The 20,074-nt window shown below is 31.4% G+C and overlaps 1 protein-coding gene across 1 annotated transcript; it reads left to right on the forward strand.

Annotated features, from left to right (window-relative positions):
- The first annotated feature begins 15,679 nt into the window (after positions 1–15,679).
- Positions 15,680–18,737, forward strand: LOC141699660 (uncharacterized). Its single transcript, XM_074503508.1, has 11 exons — positions 15,680–16,054; positions 16,428–16,712; positions 16,809–16,871; positions 16,951–17,016; positions 17,111–17,179; positions 17,273–17,341; positions 17,435–17,497; positions 17,615–17,725; positions 17,813–18,202; positions 18,305–18,553; positions 18,723–18,737. Exons 1-11 carry the CDS (start codon positions 15,680–15,682, stop codon positions 18,735–18,737), a joined length of 1,755 nt encoding a protein of 584 aa, XP_074359609.1.
- Positions 18,738–20,074: the final 1,337 nt, after the last annotated feature.

A 20,074-nucleotide genomic window follows, 5' to 3' on the forward strand; every position in this document is an offset into this window, starting at 1 on the left:
GGGTTTAAAATTAAAAAATAATAATACTGTTTTATAGGTTTTTTATAAAATATAATACCAACCGTTGGATTATTTTTTAGTGCTTAAATTTGGCACGTTGGATATAAAGCACGCGGATCGCTGATGTGCCCAGGCTAAATACAACCGCAGTCAGTTGAATTTAGGAGTGTCAATTTATACATTCAGTTCATATATTACGTATTTTTTGTTATGAAAAATAAAATCCGGATAATTTTTATAAAAAATATTATAATTTGGTAAACTTTTTCTTAAAATATTATAATTTATAATTTATTTTAACAACTCGTTATTTTAATAAAAATTGAAATTTTGATTTTGATCGATTTTATGATAAATTCCATTAACAAGAATGTGTAGTGAAATTTAGAATTATGTTTAATTATACTTTATTTATTAAAATAATTGAGATCTAATGATTAAAATACATTTTATTTTTTCTAAAATTTGTATCATATCACTAAAATATATAGATATTGAAATATGTAAAGTTGGATCATTCATAAATATTTTTTAAAAAAATCGAAACATCGGTTTTAGACTAACACTCGTAAGAAGTACTGGTCAAACTACTATTTGACTGTTAAAATACCAAACTAAATATTTTATATATATATAATATTACTAAAATATGTAGTTCTTGATATCTGTAAGTTTGGATCATTCGTAAACATTTCTAAAAAATCTGAAACAAGTATTAGACTAACAACAGTAAGAAATACCGGTCAAGCTACTAGTTGATTGTTAAAATAGCAAACTAAATATATTTATTTTTTACTAAATTTTTTTATCATATCACCAGATATATAGATATTGACATCTGTAAAATTGGATCATTCAAAAATATTTTTAAAAAAATCAAAACATCGGTATTAGACTAACACCAGTAAGAAATATCGATCAAACTACTAGTTAATTGTTAAAATATCAAACTAAATATATTTATTTTTTATTAAATTTTTTATCATATCACCAAAATATATAGATATTGACATTTGTAAAGTTGGATCATTCATAAACATTTTTTAAAAAATTGAAACATCGGTATTAGACTAATACTAGTAAGAAATATCGGTCAAACTACTAGTTGACTATTTAAATAGCATATCAAATATATTTTTTTTTTACTAAAATTTTTATCATGTCACTAAAATATATAGATATTGACATTTTTAAAGTTGAATCATTCATAAACATTTTTTAAAAAATCAAAACATCGGTATTAGACTAACACTAGTAAGAAATACAGGTCAAACTACTTGTTGACTATTAAAATAGCAAATGAGATACATTTATTTTTTTCTAAAAATTTTATCATATCACTAAAATATATAGATATTGACATCTGTAAAATTGGATCATTCTTAAACACTTTTTAAAAAAATCAAAACATCGGTATTAGACTAACACTAATAAGAAATACTAGTCAAACTACTTGTTGACTATTAAAATAGCAAATCAAAAACATTTATTTTTTTATAAATTTTTTATCATATCACTAAAATATATAGATACTGACATCTGTAAAACTCAATCATTCATAAACATTTTTTAAAAAATCGGAACATAGGTATTAGACTAACACTGGTAAGAAATACTGGTTAAACTACTTATTGATTGTTAAAATAACAAATCAAATACATTTCTTTTTTATGAATTTTTTATTATATCACTGAAATATATAGATATTGACATATATAAAGTTGGATCATTATTTAAAATTTTTAAAAAAAATCAAAACATCGGTATTACTAATATTTGACTGTTAAAATAGCAAACCAGATATTATTTTTTTTTCTAATTTTTTTATCATATCAATTAAATATATAGATCTTGACATCCATAAGGTTGAATCATCATAAATATTTTTTTAAAAAATTGAAATATCAATATGAGACTAAACAATAGTTAGAAGTACTGGTCAAATTTACAGGTTGACTGTTAAGATATCAAACTAAATACATTTATTTTTTTCTAAATTTTTTATCATATCATTAAAATATATAGATTTTTACATCTGTAAGATTGGATCACTTATAAACATTTTTAAAAAAAATTGAAACTTGAGTATTAGACTAAACCCTTGTAAGAAGTACTGGTCAAACTACTGATTGACTGTTAAAATAGCAAACCAAATACGTTAATTTTTTCTAAATTTTTTATCATATCACTAAAATATATAAATTTTAATATCTGTTTCTCGAACAACTCGGTTCACGAACAACATCGTTCGCAAATAGCGTTAATGAAATCTCTGTGTATTCTTTTTTATACCACGGTTATTATACAAAGTTATAAAGGTTACTCGGTTAATTTATTTAAAAAAATAAAATTCTGAAAATAATAAATATAACCAAATGCAAATAAGTACAATTGATTTCTACTAAAATTACAATTTTCAGAAAAGCAGGAAATTTACCCCCACTTTTATAACCATTTTTTTAAAAGTGAGAGAAATTTCCTGCCATTTCAAAATATTAAATTCGACCAAAATCGGTTGAATTTAGGAATGTCAAAAAAAATTGTTGGCGGTAAAATTCCTTCCATTTTTTTTGGTAAGGCTAAATTCGATCGGATGAGGTTGAATTTAGGAGTGCGGCTAAATTCAACCGCAAACGGTCAAATTTGTTGCTAAATTCGGCCACAAACGGTCAAATTTGTTGCTAAATTCGGCCGCACACCCTTAAATTTAATCGAAAGTGGTTGAATTTGATCGGATGACATTGGTGCAGTTATATTTAGTTTTGTTTTTTTGCAGTGAACACTTGGGATGAACCATAAACATGATTAATTATGCATTTATTTTTTGTGACTCGGGTTCAAAAATTTTAAGTGGGTTCAATTACTATATAATAAATGTTTGCAACCTGTCCAACGCGTTTATAGCTCTAATTCAAATTATACTTCTCGAGCTAGTCTATAACCATTTGCGCTAGGGACTAGGAAGGAGGAAGAGAAAGATATATACCAAAAGATCCATGAAACTGCAAAGGAAAATACATAAGAAAATTACATGTATAATAAGGTCAATAATGGTCCAATAGATTTCAAATATCACAATAAAACATGGGGACCATTTTACCAACGATGACCATGGACTTGACTATGAATTTAAATGAGTATCGCAAGATGTATAAAATTAGATAAAAAAAAAATTTATAAAATAATATGATAAATAATGTGGGATTGGTTCATTGTTATATATTATTCATGTTAACATATGTGACTCATTAACAATCAAAATCTACCACATTTTAGTTTGTGTAAAATTTGTATTCAATTTTAAGAATATAGCATTTTTCAGATTTAAATAGTCTGGTTAAAGGTTACACGCACTTCCTTCCTCTCCTGTCTTGTTCTCTGGCCATTGTTGAATTTCACAGGGTCCAGTATATAAAATGTCACTTACATGCATCATTGTATAGAAATCGGAGAGAAATTTACACTTTCTTCATGGTCTTCACAAACGCACATCTACAACCACATATCTTTGTGGAATACTTTTCTTAGCTACTTTTACGAGATATTCCTTACTCAGAAGAAAATAGGAACATTGCAATATTGTTAATTAGTAGTAGCTTCTTTAAACTGACAATTCATAGTATTAATTTATATTTTGGTTAAACTAGATAATCAGTTAAAAAGAAAAATATCCTTAAAAAACGACCCTATATATACATACACCACGTAGAGCTCTTTGCATTAATAAAACTGCAGTATACGTGCAACTGTGCAAGCAATATTCAAGGTGAGAAATATACTATGATAAAGTCCGTACTTTTATATATGTATGCGTATATCTTCTTCTTCCTTAAATAGTTGCTCAACGTTTTTGTGTAGTGGGTGTTTCATTGGAGTAATGGAGTGATATGTAGTTTGCAGGTAAGTATACTTAATTACCATTGAAGTAAATAGTATTCTATAAGAATCTTACTATTCTCACTTCAAATTAAAATACACACATGTCCACCTGATTTCATTTTTCCAATAATTGATTGGGTTATTTTTAACTGATGAGCATGCTGAGATAAGTTGATGTGTATGAATGTTTACACATGCATATATTGTTTATTATTCTTGACTCCAGCGTGTACATGTTTTTCGAAAAAATAAATACCTCAATTTGATTTTCTTTGTCTACCGTTATTCCTGCTGAACTGATTATATTTATGTTATTTGCGTACGTAAGGTTTGATTCTTCAGGAGATACTGCGTATACAGATAGAAGAGTACACAGGAGGGGAGGGAGAATATAAAAAAAACAAAAAATCTAGTAATTTTTTGTTTATTTGCAAATAGAAACACAATACCCTCTTTTGTTTATTGCCTATGATTTTATTTTAAATATTTTTAATGGGATTTTTAGCGTTTTTGACGTGATTTGATAAGGAATTTATATTTATTTAACTTATAATTAAGGAAAATAAAATATTTTTAAACAACCAAAAGTTTACCATGGATGATTGGAAAACAATTGGGAATTGTGGGAAAATTATTTTTTTATTGAATTGTAAACTAAAATATTTTACAAAATGTTGGAAAAAAATATTTTTATATATAATGTTGGAAAATTTTTGAAAAATATCTTTATAATATCAACTAATTTTGCGGTAAATTAAAAAAGGAGTTTAGATATACTAATACTTATACGCTTGGCAAAAAAATAAATAAAATTTATATAGTAAGGCCATTTATCGTATTACAGTACCTGGCCAAAAAGATAATTAACTTATATTCAGAGATGGTAAATGTTTTATTAAATGTGGTTAGTTAATCTTAGAATTGTTTATATGATTAAGAATTTAAATATTTTTTTGTCCGTATTAAAAAATTAAATATTACCTGACTAAGAATATTTTAATTATTTAATTATTCATGTAAAAAGAGGCGATAATTTACTTACTATTGTCGTGTTCTATTGTTTTTTCTATTGATACATATATATATCGGCGGCGGGAGTAGCATGGAAAATGGACTAAATGCTGACGGGGAGGTGCACGAGTCCATAATTAACATTCCTGCTGCTCAACACACCTCTAGTCCAAGTAGCTCCGCTCACCTGTATTTACGTTCCCGTACTTGCCTATCCTTTCTCTAATCAAATTAAATTTTCATTTATTTATTTTTCCTTTTCACCAATACTATTACATCATTACATTGAGTTCAAAACTCTTCAGTAATTTAAAATTTTATTACGAGTCAACCTTATATATGTATTTGCCTTTTTGTTAATTTGATAGAAAATTATGCATGTTTTCGCTAGAAAACACAAACATAAATATTAAATTATTATATATTACTAATATTCTAAAAATCCTCAAAATTTCTGATTTAACATATTAATGCCGAATATTGATTTAATTTCTGAAATCGGTTTATTCTATATATATTTTTTAGAGTAGGATCGCGTAATTAATATTGTATGAAATTAGATTTGATTTAATCCAATGAGTAAATCCATTTAATGAGACACGAGCCCCCAATTATTAAATCATGCTAATTAACATACCCATTATTATCTACTTTTACAAGGAGTAGTCTCCAAGCAAAATTAATTCATAATTAAATAATCAGAATTCTACCTTTTAAGATTTTAAAGTTCAATACTTCCCCACCAAGTTATTCAATTCTCATCTAATTTTAGACTCGGACGTCTATACAAAGGGTTCCCTCTATTTAGAATATAATCCCTCCCATTAGAACAACATTTCCAATTCTAACTTAATCCTTAGACTTGCAGCGTTTATATTAAGGTCCGATCCCTCCATTCAAAAGCTGACTATGTTTTTTGATTTAATTATTGACATAGAAAGAGGTATCTTCTCAAGAATTACATCACAAAATACTAGAGTAGTCATTAAAACCTTGAGCTCACCAATCCTAAAATTAATTACACCCTAAATTTTTATCCATAACAAGAGTATATATAATAATTCAATAAAATTAAAATACTTTATTTATTTGAATATGTATAATTATAGAGTTTATGATATAATAATAAATATATAATTGTTAATAAGTAAAGAATATAATTATAATAATATAGTAAATAATATTTTAATATTAAAATATATTTTTACTCCGGTAAATCTTGATTTCTGATTAATCCTAAATTATTAAATTAGCCAATTATGTATGATTCCCGATTATTGCAACAGTGCTTATTGTATTAAAATTTAAATTTACATGTCTTTAATAAAAATATCTACAGTTAATTTAATATAATTAAACCTAGATATTAATCTCATATATTATTAAACTTTTTATTAGTCAGGTAAATCATCCAAAGTAACGTGACATATTAATTACACAGGTTTTTATAGTTTTTACTTTTGTGCATTATTTTCTACTTTTTGAAGCTTGCGGAAATGAACAAAAAAAGGACTACCTTAGTAAAGGTCGTCCCCTTTATAAAGCTGCAAAAAATGGAAACTGGAGTGAAGCTGAGGAAATCTTTAAAATAGATCCGGATGCTGTGCGTGCTTATATAACTGAAGGATTGGAAACTTCACTTCACATCTCTGCTTTAGCAGACAAGTTCGAGTATGTTAAGAAGTTAGTTGGGCTCATGAAAAAAGATGATCTGGCAATCAAAAATAGGGCTGGTAATACTGCCCTCTGTCTAGCTGCAGTGAGTGGGAACGTCAAAATAGCACAAGCGTTGATCCGAGAACACCCTGAGCTGGGGCAGATTCGTGGTGGTGACAAAACTCTGCCAATAATGGTTGCTGCTAATTTAGGAAATGGAGCCATGGTAGGGTATCTTTATGAGTACAGCAAAGCTCACTGGACAGAAGAAGAAGAGGATGAACTTCTCACGGAGTGTATTTCTTCCGACTTGTTTGGTAAGTTTATCTTTTAAGTTTTTATTACCCTTACAACTAACTTGTCTAACTAATACTTTTTGTTGTTGTTCCTGAAAAAGTGTATCACACATATTTTCAGACATATTTTCAGATAAAAATAAAGTATAATTTTATAATTTTTTTTAAAAAAAATTCTGGTAAAAAGAGAATGTTTAAATTTTTATACAAATTTTTTTTTAAAAAAAATTATTAAATTTTATTTTTTATTCATCTTTAAATTTGTGGTGAACACTCTGTGATAGTGAAGGGTATAAGTTAATTCCTGAATATTTTTTTCCCGTTTGGAAAATTTTAAAATAAATAATTTATAACTTAAAATAAATAAATAAATTAAAGTGATAAGTTAAAAAATATTTATAAGTGAAATAAGTGTTTGGATAATTTTACTTATAAGTCGGAATTTTTTTTTCTTAAATAAACTAAAATAAATAAATTTTAAATATATTATCTTAATTCTTGAATTTGAAGTTAGATTAATATTTAAAAACATATATTTTAAAACTGAGATTAATAAATCAATGAAAATCAAAATAAGTTGAGAAAAGTACGTCATTACTAACATTCAACTTATCACCTTATAAGTTATAAATTAAATTTATAAATTGAGGCGAAAAACGGTCGTAAATAAACGGTTACGCACTTATAAGTCACCATATATATATATATATAGGGTGACAATGCATGGATGACTCTCTTAAATAGAGGTCCGTGGAGAAACATCATTTAAAAAAATAAAAATACAAAATTTATTTCATTTTTCATCATATATAGTTACAAAATTTAATTACCAAATTAAACATGAAGTTGCACAAATTTTTTATTTGAAAAATCATTAAAATTTGATAAAATGGTTTAAAGTGGTTCTGTCAGAGTAAACTCATAATTAACCAAAAATATTTCACAATAGAATGAAATTTAAAATATTTTTTTTTCAAATTCAATTGGTAAACCTTTTATTATATTTAAATATAATTATTATTCTATATTAACAATAAATTTAATAAAATATTATAATAATCAATGATTCTCTAGGATTAGAGGTTCTCTCTTGAATATATATATATATATGAATATAGAAGAATGATGGATATAGCTCATCCTCATCACCTTGAGTGGATAGACTTGGCTAGTGTATAGCGAAGACTCCAACTAACACAAAACTGGGGGCATCATGTATACCAAAAGTGATTAAATGGGCCTAGCAAAAGTAAAGTGTGTGGTGTGCAATAGAAACCGAATGTTCACCTCTTAAATTTTGGTGGTTTTGAGCTTTAATTAGGTCATCAAGTATACCAAATTTGTAATCGCATCTTTAGCATTAATCCTTTATTTGAACAATCGAAGTTATTTGGTACGTAAGAGCATCTCCGACCTTCTATAACTTAAAGCATGCGATAAATAATTCATGTGACTTTTCATGACTTCACTCAACATGGCAGCGGACTTGGACATCAGAGTGTACGGTCTCGTTCCACGACGTTGGACTTGGCATGTAAAACTTTTATAAATAAATTATTTAATGATTATATATACTAACTTAAATATGGTGTGAACAGATTTCTTAATATTCAAATAAGTTTAAAATTTTGTTTTTCCAATCATATAACTACTTTAATATATTTATATAAATATATAATAACTGTAAATTTATAATAAAAATAAAAAAAGAGTAGGAAGAAGCCGTGTCGTAGTTTAGTAGAACAAGTTTTGGTCATAGTTTAACACGATATAAGGAGATTATAACTAATAATTTAGTAGTTTAACATGTATATGATATTATTTATTTTTATTTTTAATAATTAAAATATGGAAATAATTGTTGAACCAAAATATCCCCCATTACATTATTATATTATAGTACACATACACACTAACATATACTATAAAATTTATAAAAATGAAATTTTAATATATAATCCCTCCGTCCCACTGGAATGTTTACATTGGGGGACCGGGAATCGGCACGCATTTTAAGACTCCCGTAAAACATGATTTTCTAAATAATTTTAATTTTTTTCATTTAATAAAAATATAATGTTTAAACTTTTATACAATTTTTTTAAAAAAAAAACTTATAAAACTCTATTTTATAATATCCTTAAATGCGTGTCAAACATTAAACGAAAGTATGTAAAGAATCTGAGGACAGAAGGAGTATATAATTATAGAGTCTTACTCTAATACAAACTAAATTAAAATACAAACTATAACATCTCACACACAACTACATCTAATCCCTTCTATTTTTAGTTGAATTTTACCTTTAATTGGTGAACTCTTTTTAAAATCTAATAAAACTCTTTCGCTCCAATAAAACCCGATCGCATCGGTACGAATCGGGTATTCATCGGTTCGGTATAAATTGACATCCCTACTAACAGGTAGGTTGAAAGAGACGAGGACAAATTCTTTATAACGAAATCACAACCAAATCAAAAACTAAATCTAAAACCCAACTAAATGAATATCTTTACTTATTTAAATCCATTCACTTCTTGAATCCCAAATCCAAAGCTGCACTTTTTTGCTGATAAAATCCTTCAGTTTGTTCACTTAATTGATCCCACTTTCTTCACTTTATTTATAACCACTTTGTTCACTTTATTTGTACGATTGTGTGTATTGTTGATAAAAAATTAGGCAGGGTGGAAGAACCAGAGAGATGAGAATAGATGAAAAGGAGAGAGGATTGATAATGTAAGTTTAGTGTTTCAGTTAACTGGGCTGAGATTAAAGGCTGAACTTAGATTAAAATATTTAGATAGTTGGATGGGGCTTGAATCAGTTGGGCTGGCCAACTAAGTTATTATTATTTTTATTTTTATTTTTAACGAGCTGCTCGATTAGAGCTCCGGCTCGGCTGTGTTTGTTCAAAAATAAGCTCAAGTTCGGGTTGTTAGTCAGCGAGCTCGATGTCGAACTTGAACACATTATTCTGTTTGATAAAAAATCTCTGCTCAATTCGATTTGCTAAACAGAAATTAAAAACTCGGTTCGGTTCATAAACGGCCCTAAAAATATCTAATTTAGAAACATCATTTTACTCTGACCGATTTTTATTCTCCCCAAGGCATCATTATTTGTAAAAGAATTCATGCATATTTTTCTTTTTTATATATTCGTAAGGTAAACTATAATTTTATTTCAAATTTGAGATAAAGACTTCCAATTCTTATGTTACACGTCGCTGATGAAATTGATATTTAAAGGTTAAACATATTGAACATTGTAGAGATATTATTAGTTAGAAATTCATACGGACATTGATTTTTAAGCCAATGTCTATGGTATTATATATTGATCTAGCAGCGTTAATTATATATCAATATGAACGCATTACCTCAAGTAGAATTAGAGATTACACAATTTTCATATTAAATTATATTTTTAGTACGATAGTTCTCATTAGAAAGATAAATGAGTAGTATTACATGCATAAAATTGGTTTATAAAAAACTTATGAAATGATTTGGGACATGATGTGTGATGTTTTAATTGGGTTATTGATGTGAATGCAGAGTACATTTCAATCAATATCTTCTACAAATTTATTTTGTGAATTTTTTTTATAGAATTTTGTGATAAATATATAAATAATGTTAAATCTACAAGATTGTATACAAAATTTTTTACAAAATGAAATGTGGTAGGTATTGATTGGAATGAGACCCTGCATTTATATAAACAACCCAATTAAAACACGTGTCATGTCATTTTGTAATTTTTTGTTAATCAAATTTTGTTGATGTAACACTGCTCTAAGGTTTCGTCTGTTTCATTAAATTTTATAATTACTTAAACTTTCTAGTTATAACTAAGTTACAGCTACAAGTTCCAAACTAATTAAGCTACAAGTTCCCAATTAATTAAAATATACGTGTTTGATTTATTGATATGTTATTAGAATTTGCATAGTTAATTTTGGTAAGTAATTAATAATGTTTTTATATTTAATAGCTATGTAAATTGTGGTGATCATGGTTGAGCATGATAGCTAACTTCCCCTATAACTACAAAAATCATTAAATTTGAAATTCTCTTACTCAATTTAAAATATATTAAACCAAACACCGCAACTTATTTCGAATCCAAGAAATTTTAAGTTATGTAGTCGGGTTATATTGAAACAAACAAGACCTAAATATATCTCTATTTTCTTTTGTTGACAATTTGACATGGATGCAGATATTGCCCTGAAGATGATAAATAACAACCCGAAACTAGCAGTGTCTCACAACGCACTGGAAGTGCTTGCTGCAAAGCCTATGGAAGATAAAAGTACAAAGGAAGGATGGGAATTGTATTTTTATTCGGGTTAGTTCCTAAGTCTAAACAGAAGATAAATTTGGTGAATGAGCATTATATCAGAACGACCTACATTGAAAATATATGAAGATTTTTTTCTATTTTTTTATGAATAGGCTCCGAGGAAGCAGGTAGAGAAAAATCACTAAAATTCAGTCATATGAACTGTTAAAGACTATGCTGGAACTTGCTTTCTCAACCGAAGACTTGGACATTACAAACATTATTAGAAAGGCACCACAGCTATTGTTTGATGCAGCTAGACGAGGCAACTTCCATGTGTTTACGTTATTGATAGACTATTACCCAGAACTTGTATGGAAGACTCATAACGGTCTCAGCATGTTCCATGCTGCTGTTGAGCATCGCCATGAAAGTATCTTCGATTTACTTCACAGCATGGATGAAGTCAGGAGGTTAGTCACCACTTATGCCGATATAAAAACTGGTGACAATATGCTTCACTTAGCGGCGACTTTAGCTCCAAAGGATAAGCTTAACACTGTAGCAGGAGCAGCTTTTCAAATGCAGGAAGCAATACGTTGGTACCAGGTAACCATATCTTCATTGATCTCTATAAAACTGTTTAATCGACGTGCGTCCACGTTTAGCTGTAGTTGTCTTTTACCTCTTTGTAACTTATGAATGTACTGCTTTTAAGTTTTAATGGTAGATATATTTTAACAATTAGTATGAAATAAATTTTACTTGCAATCACAGGCTGTGGAAAAGATAGTCCCACCAGCCTATAAACATATGCAGAATAACAAAGGAAGCACACCAGCTGATATCTTCGACCGCGAGCAAAAGAAATTATCAGAGGAGGGGGAGAAGTGGATGAAGGTAGTGGCTAAATCATGCATGTTGGTTGCAGCTCTTATTGCTACTGTATTGTTTACTGCGGCCTTTACAGTACCTGGTGGTAATGATAATGAAAGGTATCCCTCTTTGTTAAACAAGGTATCTTTGGAGTTGTTATACATATCAGAAGTCATTGGAATGTTTTTATCCTCGACCTCGATGCTAATGTTTTTATCTATCCTCACATCACGTGTCAATAAATTTGCATTTCAACACTCTTTACCCTGTATATTGATGATTGGAGTTACCACATTGTTCGGCTCAATAGTGTCCATGGTCATAGCATTTTGCACTGCCATTTTCCTATCGTATCATCATACATCAACTGGAGCTCCTGTACTTTTTTTGTTTGCTCTTGTACCAATCATTTTTATATTTCTAAAGTTTCGCCTTCTGGTTGATATAATCCGTTCAACTTTTGTCTCCCGTTTTCTGCTCCGGTCAAGCAGAATCTCGGACCACTAAATTTCCTGTGCTTCCATGTTACTGCGCAAGTTCTGGAAACTCTTCATGAAACAAATCTACGATGTTTGATACCTACGGGGTATCAATCTGTATGATCGCGAAACATATGCCTGCCATGGCAATTTCTTTGAAAGACTATTGTGTAATATCTGTAGATCTGTCTCTGATATATATGAAATAAACTGGTTTTATAGTGCATTTCCCCCAAAAGATGCATTTGTGCTAATGTATTTTCTTGTAATGGATGATTAGGCAAAACTTTAAGGTATATACAAATGTTGGATACATATTAAATCTGGGGTGCCTATCCACAGCATAGTTGGATAGGGTATGGATAGAGACCCTATCCAACCAACAAATCAGGACCATTGAAGTAAAAAATGAATGGCTAGGATCCGCTATTGCCGCTATGTTTCATTGCGAGGGCGCAATGAAACATTGCGGGAGTGGCCCACATACTCCATTCCCCTTTTTACCCTTTTCCTATGTTAATTCATTTATCAATGCTTTTTTAACTACATAAATATTAATTTAATAAGATATTATTCTTAATATTTCTGATTAAAAATATAATATTTAAAAAATATTATAAAATATTTTATAATAATATTAAATATTATATTTAATATTTAATATTCAATATTTTAAAAGTATTGAAACATTAAAATGAAATTAATATATTTAAATATATAATAATATATATTAAAATAATGAAGGAAAATATTTTTGATATTTAAATATTTTAATTATTCAATATTTTTAATAATAAATGAAAATATTTGAAAATTTGAAAATATTAATAATGTTAAACATTAATAATGTCAAATAAACACAAATATTATACCTCCGCAATGTTTCATTGCGGCCCCGCAATGTTTCATTGCGGTAGTCGTTTTCCCTTACACACAGACACAGAAACTCAGGCACAGATACTCGCATATACACGCAGAAACTCAAAAACAGACACTCAAACACGACCATCAGCGACATTGAAACGATTTGAGACAATTTCAATCACAACCACTCCACTGATCTTCTTGTTCATCAGGTATACAAACGATTTATAGCTATGCACACACTTATACACACGATTACACCAACACACACACGATTATACAATGAGTTTGAGTTTGAGTGCGATTTTATTCGATTACTATGCAATTTTTTTATGTGAATGTGATATTTGTTCGAAATTATGTTGATTATATGATAATTAGGGTTCGAATTATGGGTAAATTAGTTAATAATTAGTTTAAATTAGGTTTCGAATTAGGGGTAATTTAGATGGGTTTTGTGTGTATTTTGTAGTTTTTTTTATTTTAAGCTAATTTTTTATTAATGCTAATGAAGTGTTTGATGAAAGTCCTCTGAGAATTAGTTTGTTTTTTACATTAGTAAGTAGCTGAAGAGTATCATTCTTAAGCTTGAGATTTTTTACATCAGTTGTCTAAACCGTTAAGGTGTGAAGTACAATATTTTAAGATCATTGCTTGAATTCAAGTACAATTTATCTGACAGTAAACTTTGTTTTTTGTTGCATTCTGGATAGAGTTTTTATGTCCACAAATTGTGATAATGCAACTCTACAAGATGGCATTCCACTCATTAGAATGTCATTTATTTATAAGAACATAGTAAGAATTCTTAAACTTGTCATTACCTATATCTTCTGCAGTTGTTGAGACACCAGATTGATACAAAAATATTGTGAATATCTTATTCTAGTATTCTTTGCCATTCCTCACTAATTTCTTTCTTCATGTATATCTAATAAGAGAATCTTTAAAACAAATGTATAACCAGTATTTTAACCAAGAATTGTGGAATCATGCTACATTATCTAATCTTATATCTACTACTCAAGTCATAAGAGTCCATATAAATAATATTATCATTCAGAAGGTGTGGGATTGGTGTTGTTAGTAACAGCATTGAAATTTCTACTCAAGATTCTCAATGCTGGTTCCATGGCTAAAGAAAGAGCCACAGGTTTAGTCCAACTAAAATCAGAATTTTGACATATCGAAAACTGGAGTTTCAAAACACAGAAGTAGCTGAAGAGTATCATTCTTAAGCTGAAAGAATGTTTGTTTTCTTTTTCGTAATTACTGTTTGTTTGGAGTTGTACTGATGTGCTTTTTGGTTTAAAATATTGCAGATACTATGGACATGGAGTGTGGACCTCTTGATCGATCCTTGCTGACTATGCAGGACCGCCATATTAGCAGTCTGATCTGGGAGGGCGGGGACAGGAATACTGTAGATGTTAGACAGCTGACAGCGAGGATGGGTGAGTGGCATATACTTCCAGATCAGCTGGTTTTGGGGCGTTCGGCAACCCCCGAGTGGTTCGGCAAAATGACATCAGACTCATTACGGCCTTGATTGAGAGGTGGAGGCCAGAGACTAACACATTCCATCTGCCGTGTGGGGAGATGACTATTACTTTGGAGGATGTTTATATGATTATGGGATTACCGATTACTGGCCGTCCTCTCACCCAGGACGAGCTTGAGCACCCGAAGGCGTGGTTCATGAAGAACTGGGAGGATCCGTCTATGTCAGAGCAGGAGCGCAGGGAGTTCTATAAGGATGGGCTGCATTTTAACCAGCTGAGGAACCGGTACGGGGCGAGAGCTGATACCAGAGATATGGATGCTGCTCAGATTGAGGTGCAGTGCAGAGTGCATACACGAGCCTATATGTTATTTATTATTGGAGGCGTGCTTTTCCCTACATCTTCGCGGGACGTGGTGCATCCCCGGTATATGCAGCTGCTGATGGAGGAGTCGGAGATTCGTGATTATGCATGGGGTGCAGCTATTTTGGCACACTTGTACAGATCACTGACTTTGTCGGCTGATAGGTCTGTTCGCACCTTTAACGGGTGTAGTCTGCTATTGATGTTGTGGGCTTACGAGAGATTGGCACCCGGGAGGCCGGAGATTGCGCCTCAGCAGGAGATTTGGTGGCCGAGGGCGTGCGCGTGGGCCGAGCCAGTGAAGGTTAGTAGAGTAAACCCCCACCACCATACACGTAACTACCGGGGTGATTTGGACAGTTTACAGCTACACTGGGTGACATGACAGCCGTATGCCAGACTTTACGAGAGAGAGGCTGATCCTGATGATGTTGATGCTACTCATTTCCCGGTGTGTCGTCATATGGCTCTTGGTCGTATCCCGCTGGTAGCATTTGAGATCATTAAGTACCAGTATTCTGATAGGGTACTGAGACAGTTTGGGATGTGCCAGCATATACCGGATGATCCGTTTGACCACGCTGTTCTGAGGTTGGAGAGACAGTCTTCTTTTCAGCGGCCTCACCGTCTTGCTATGCATCAGCAGTATATTGCCGAGTGGGAGAGTTATGTGGCTACGGGCGGGCCGGAGATTGTTAAGGGCGGGTTTGTATCTTTCGCTGAGTATATGCAGTGGTATAGACGGGTAAGTAAGATGAGGATCGCTCGTTGTGTACCCCCTGAGGGCGATATCATACAGCCCCGTGACTGGTACCCTCAACAGATGATGGGTGATGCGGTATGGTATTCTTCACTTGTTTCCAATTGTAGTCTTTACCTGTTTTCCTACAACTATTTAGGTTATTTTCCCGTGAATTATCGTTAATTCCCTACAACTTCTTGTAAAATGGATTAAAAATGAAAATAAGGACTTATTTAGGTTAATTTCCCGTGAATTATCGTTAATTCCCTACAACTACTTGTAAAATGGATTAAAAATGAAAATAAGGACTTATTTAGGTTAATTTCCCGTGAATTATCGTTAATTCCCTACAACTACTTGTATAATGGATTAAAAATGAAAATAAGGACTTATTTAGGTTATTTTCCCGTGAATTATCGTTAATTCCCTACAACTACTTGTAAAATGGATTATCGTTATTTATTTGTAGTTAGAGAGTGCTATGAAGATGACATACATGATCCACATGCGCGACCCTCCTAGCTGGTTCTATGATGTCATTCCCGATTTTCTCGCACATTATGATCGGGTAATGACTGAGTGGAAGGGTCTTGGATACAGTAGGCCCGCTTTCATCAGACCGAAAGATATTCAGCAGCCTCTTGTTGAGCGTCAGCCTCCTGCTGGAGATGCACGTGAGGTAGACATTCATGATACAGCTCCTAGTAGCTCGCAACAGACAGCGCCCCCTATCTCTCAGAAGCGTCCTCGTGAGGTACTAATAACTATCATTCACGAACTTGTGATCTTTTTAATTTCGTCTATTGAATATGTAAATGACCTGTGTGTCTTTAATTTACATTAATGGCAGGATGAGACCGGTGGTCCCGAGGAGGATACCGCAATACTTGTCCCCCCTAAACGTCCACGTGAGGTATAAATTTCTAACAAAAGCTTTCATTTCATGCATCATAGAACTTCGATTAATATGTCTGTGTCGGCTGTAATTGCAGGAGGTTCGGTCTACTGGTGATATTCCAGCCACCCATGCTCCTACACATGTATTTATTCCCCCTCAGGTACAAATATTTTATAAATATTGTCCTCCTGTGCACTTACATATTTACAGCTTCCTGTGTTGAATAATGTTTATGTATTGGCTTGTAATTGCAGGTTGAGGTTCAGTCTACTGGTGATGTTCCACCCGCCACTGTTCCTACACCTGTATCCATTGCCTCTCAGGTACAAATCTTTGACAAATATTGTCCTCCTATGCACTTACACATTTTTAGCTTCGAGTGTTGAATATGTTTATGTATCGGCTTCAAATTGCAGGTTGAGGTTCAATCTCCTGCTGATTTTTCACCCACCATTGCTCCGACACCTGTATCCATTCCCCCTCAGGTACAAATATTTAACAAATATTGTCATTCTATGCACCTAAAATATTTTAGCTTCGTGTGTTGAATATGTTTATGTATCGGCTTCCAATTGCAGGTTGATTATACTACTCCAACACCATTCCACAGATCTATGACATTTCAACCTATTCCACTAAAGGTATTATTTGTTCCCTACTATGTCAACTAAATGGGATTAAAATGGATTAATTCCCTACAACTAGTTACAAATGGATTAAACTAAGTGTTAAATGTGTACTTAATTTATGGATTGCAGATGCCTATTACTCCAGAATCTTTAGAGGCCTCTTCCTCCCTTGTCACTCCATATGTACATTTGGGCATAGGCGAGTCTTCTGTTCCTAGTGAGCTACGGGACATGTTTGATGTAATAACTCTTAACTCTTTTTTAAAGTAAATGGCCTTAGATTAACTAGTTCCAAATATGCTAATTGTGTTTTTGTTTATTTTGTAGATGGACTCAATTGAAGATTTGGCGGAGGATGCGGCGAAACGAGGTGGTCCTGAGCGGCGTGGTGATATGACAAGGCCACTAAAAAATCGGAAAGTGAGGTGGTTGTATCGGCATTTCTGGAGTTTAGAGGTTGATTACATTTGGCGTGATCACAGTGAGCGGGGCATTACTTATCCTCTTACACATAGCCAAGTAACAACTTTGCGACCAGAGTTTTGGGTGGAGGATGATGTTCTCAATGCCTATGGTGAGCTCTTGAGACTTAGAGAGGATAAACTCTGGGAAAAATGGGAAAAAATTCCCAGAACTGAAAGTTTCAAGCCCAGGCGGTATTTCATTGCTCCTAGCTTTTTCATGGCGATGGCACTTGAGTTTTGTCCTAACTTGAAGGTACTCTATTAAACAAATAGCAATGCTCCAACCTGCTTTTCTATAAACAGATATCAATTATGCTGTATAAATGTTAACCTATTTTTTGACTTGTAATTGTAGGCTTCTCCGAGTACCCTAAAAGGTGATGCCAAGAAGTCAATGGAGAGGTTCTTTAGAGATTATGCTAACAAGGGGGGTAGCTTGCCTCTTCAGTTTTGTGACTTTGCATTTTTCCCCACGTGTGATAGCTCTCATTGGTTCTTGTTTGTTGTTAATCTCAACAAAATGAGAGTGCTAAACATTGATCCGCTTAGGGACGACAAAGACACAACAGGGAACATCGCTCACCCCTTCCAGTATTATATTATGGTAACTATATCATTCTTTAATTCCCTACCAGTAGTTTTAAATAGATTAATAATTAAATAATGACTTGTTAGGATCATTTCCCGTGAAATATCATTATGGTAACTATATCATTCTTTAATTCCCTACCAGTAGTTTTAAATAGATTAATAATTAAATAATGACTTGTTAGGTTCATTTCCCGTGAAATATCATTATGGTAACTATATCATTCTTTAATTCCCTACCAGTAGTTTTAAATAGATTAATAATTAAATAATAACTTGTTAGGTTCATTTCCCGTAAAATATCATTCTTTAATTCCCTACCAGTAGTTTTAAATAGATTAATAATTAAATAATGACTTGTTAGGTTCATTTCCCGTGAAATATCATTCTTTAATTCCCTACCAGTAGTTTTAAATAGATTAATAATTAAATAATGACTTGTTAGGTTCATTTCCCGTGAAATATCATTCTTTAATTCCCTACCAGTAGTTTTAAATAGATTAATAATTAAATAATGACTTGTTAGGTTCATGTTAGTCCCTTAACAATATAGCAAGAATTACAGAAGGGGGGTTGAATGGAATTCTTGAACCTTTTTCTTGAAATAAAAATGTTCAACTAGATTATGGATATATTTGTTTTGATTAGCACAATGCGGAATGTAAACTTGAATGAATCTAAACATAAGTAATTAAAAACAAGAGTCTTTAAAAACTTTCTGGTGGATTTAAACAATTCCACCAGAGATATATTTAATATATCGAGAGGACTCTGTGTGCAGAAATGCTCACAGCTGCTTACACAAAATAGAACTGCTAAGAACACAGGAAATGCTAAAGATAGTGCTTACAAAGATTTCTCTGTTGTTATTTCTTAGCTATCTCAGTTGTTTTTCTATTTGCTACTCTCTTGGTTTATATATTACCAAGATTACAAAGTCAAAAAGACTGAACAAATATAAAATCTAACAGTCTTGATCTTTGCTGCTTTTCGTCCTCTATTACCCAGTTAATGGGCTTCCACAGTGTGTTCGTATCCAACTCAACGGCTGTGTGTCAGCTTTCACTGTTCAACTGATGTTTGAATTCTTGATATGATCATCCGTCGACTTTCAGATCATCCATCGATGACTTGATTGATCATCCGTCGACTGCTATGTTAAACATCCGTTGATAGTCATTTGATCATCCGTCGAAGCTTTGTTAATCATCCGTTGGTAGCTATTTTGGCACTTGACTTCATTTCACTTATACAGAATTAGAAGACATTGCTTATGTACAGTTAATCAACCTATTCTGCATATCTAGTTAAAGTCAACATGACTTATATGCTACTTCATATTCTATACAAAGGTGCATACAACACTGTGCTACAAACTTATTATTACATAAGCTACTCACTCGATGGATAATAAGTTAATCATCCGTCGGGACTATAATGAGTTATTCGTCGGGACTATAATTCTTATCCGTCGAGTGCTACTTTATTTCACTAAGTAAAATCTACTTAGATGTTTTGTTTAGGTAATCATCAAGTA

This window comes from Apium graveolens, unplaced genomic scaffold (genome assembly GCF_009905375.1).
Source record: "Apium graveolens cultivar Ventura unplaced genomic scaffold, ASM990537v1 ctg100, whole genome shotgun sequence".
In the NCBI taxonomy this organism is placed as follows: domain Eukaryota; kingdom Viridiplantae; phylum Streptophyta; class Magnoliopsida; order Apiales; family Apiaceae; genus Apium; species Apium graveolens.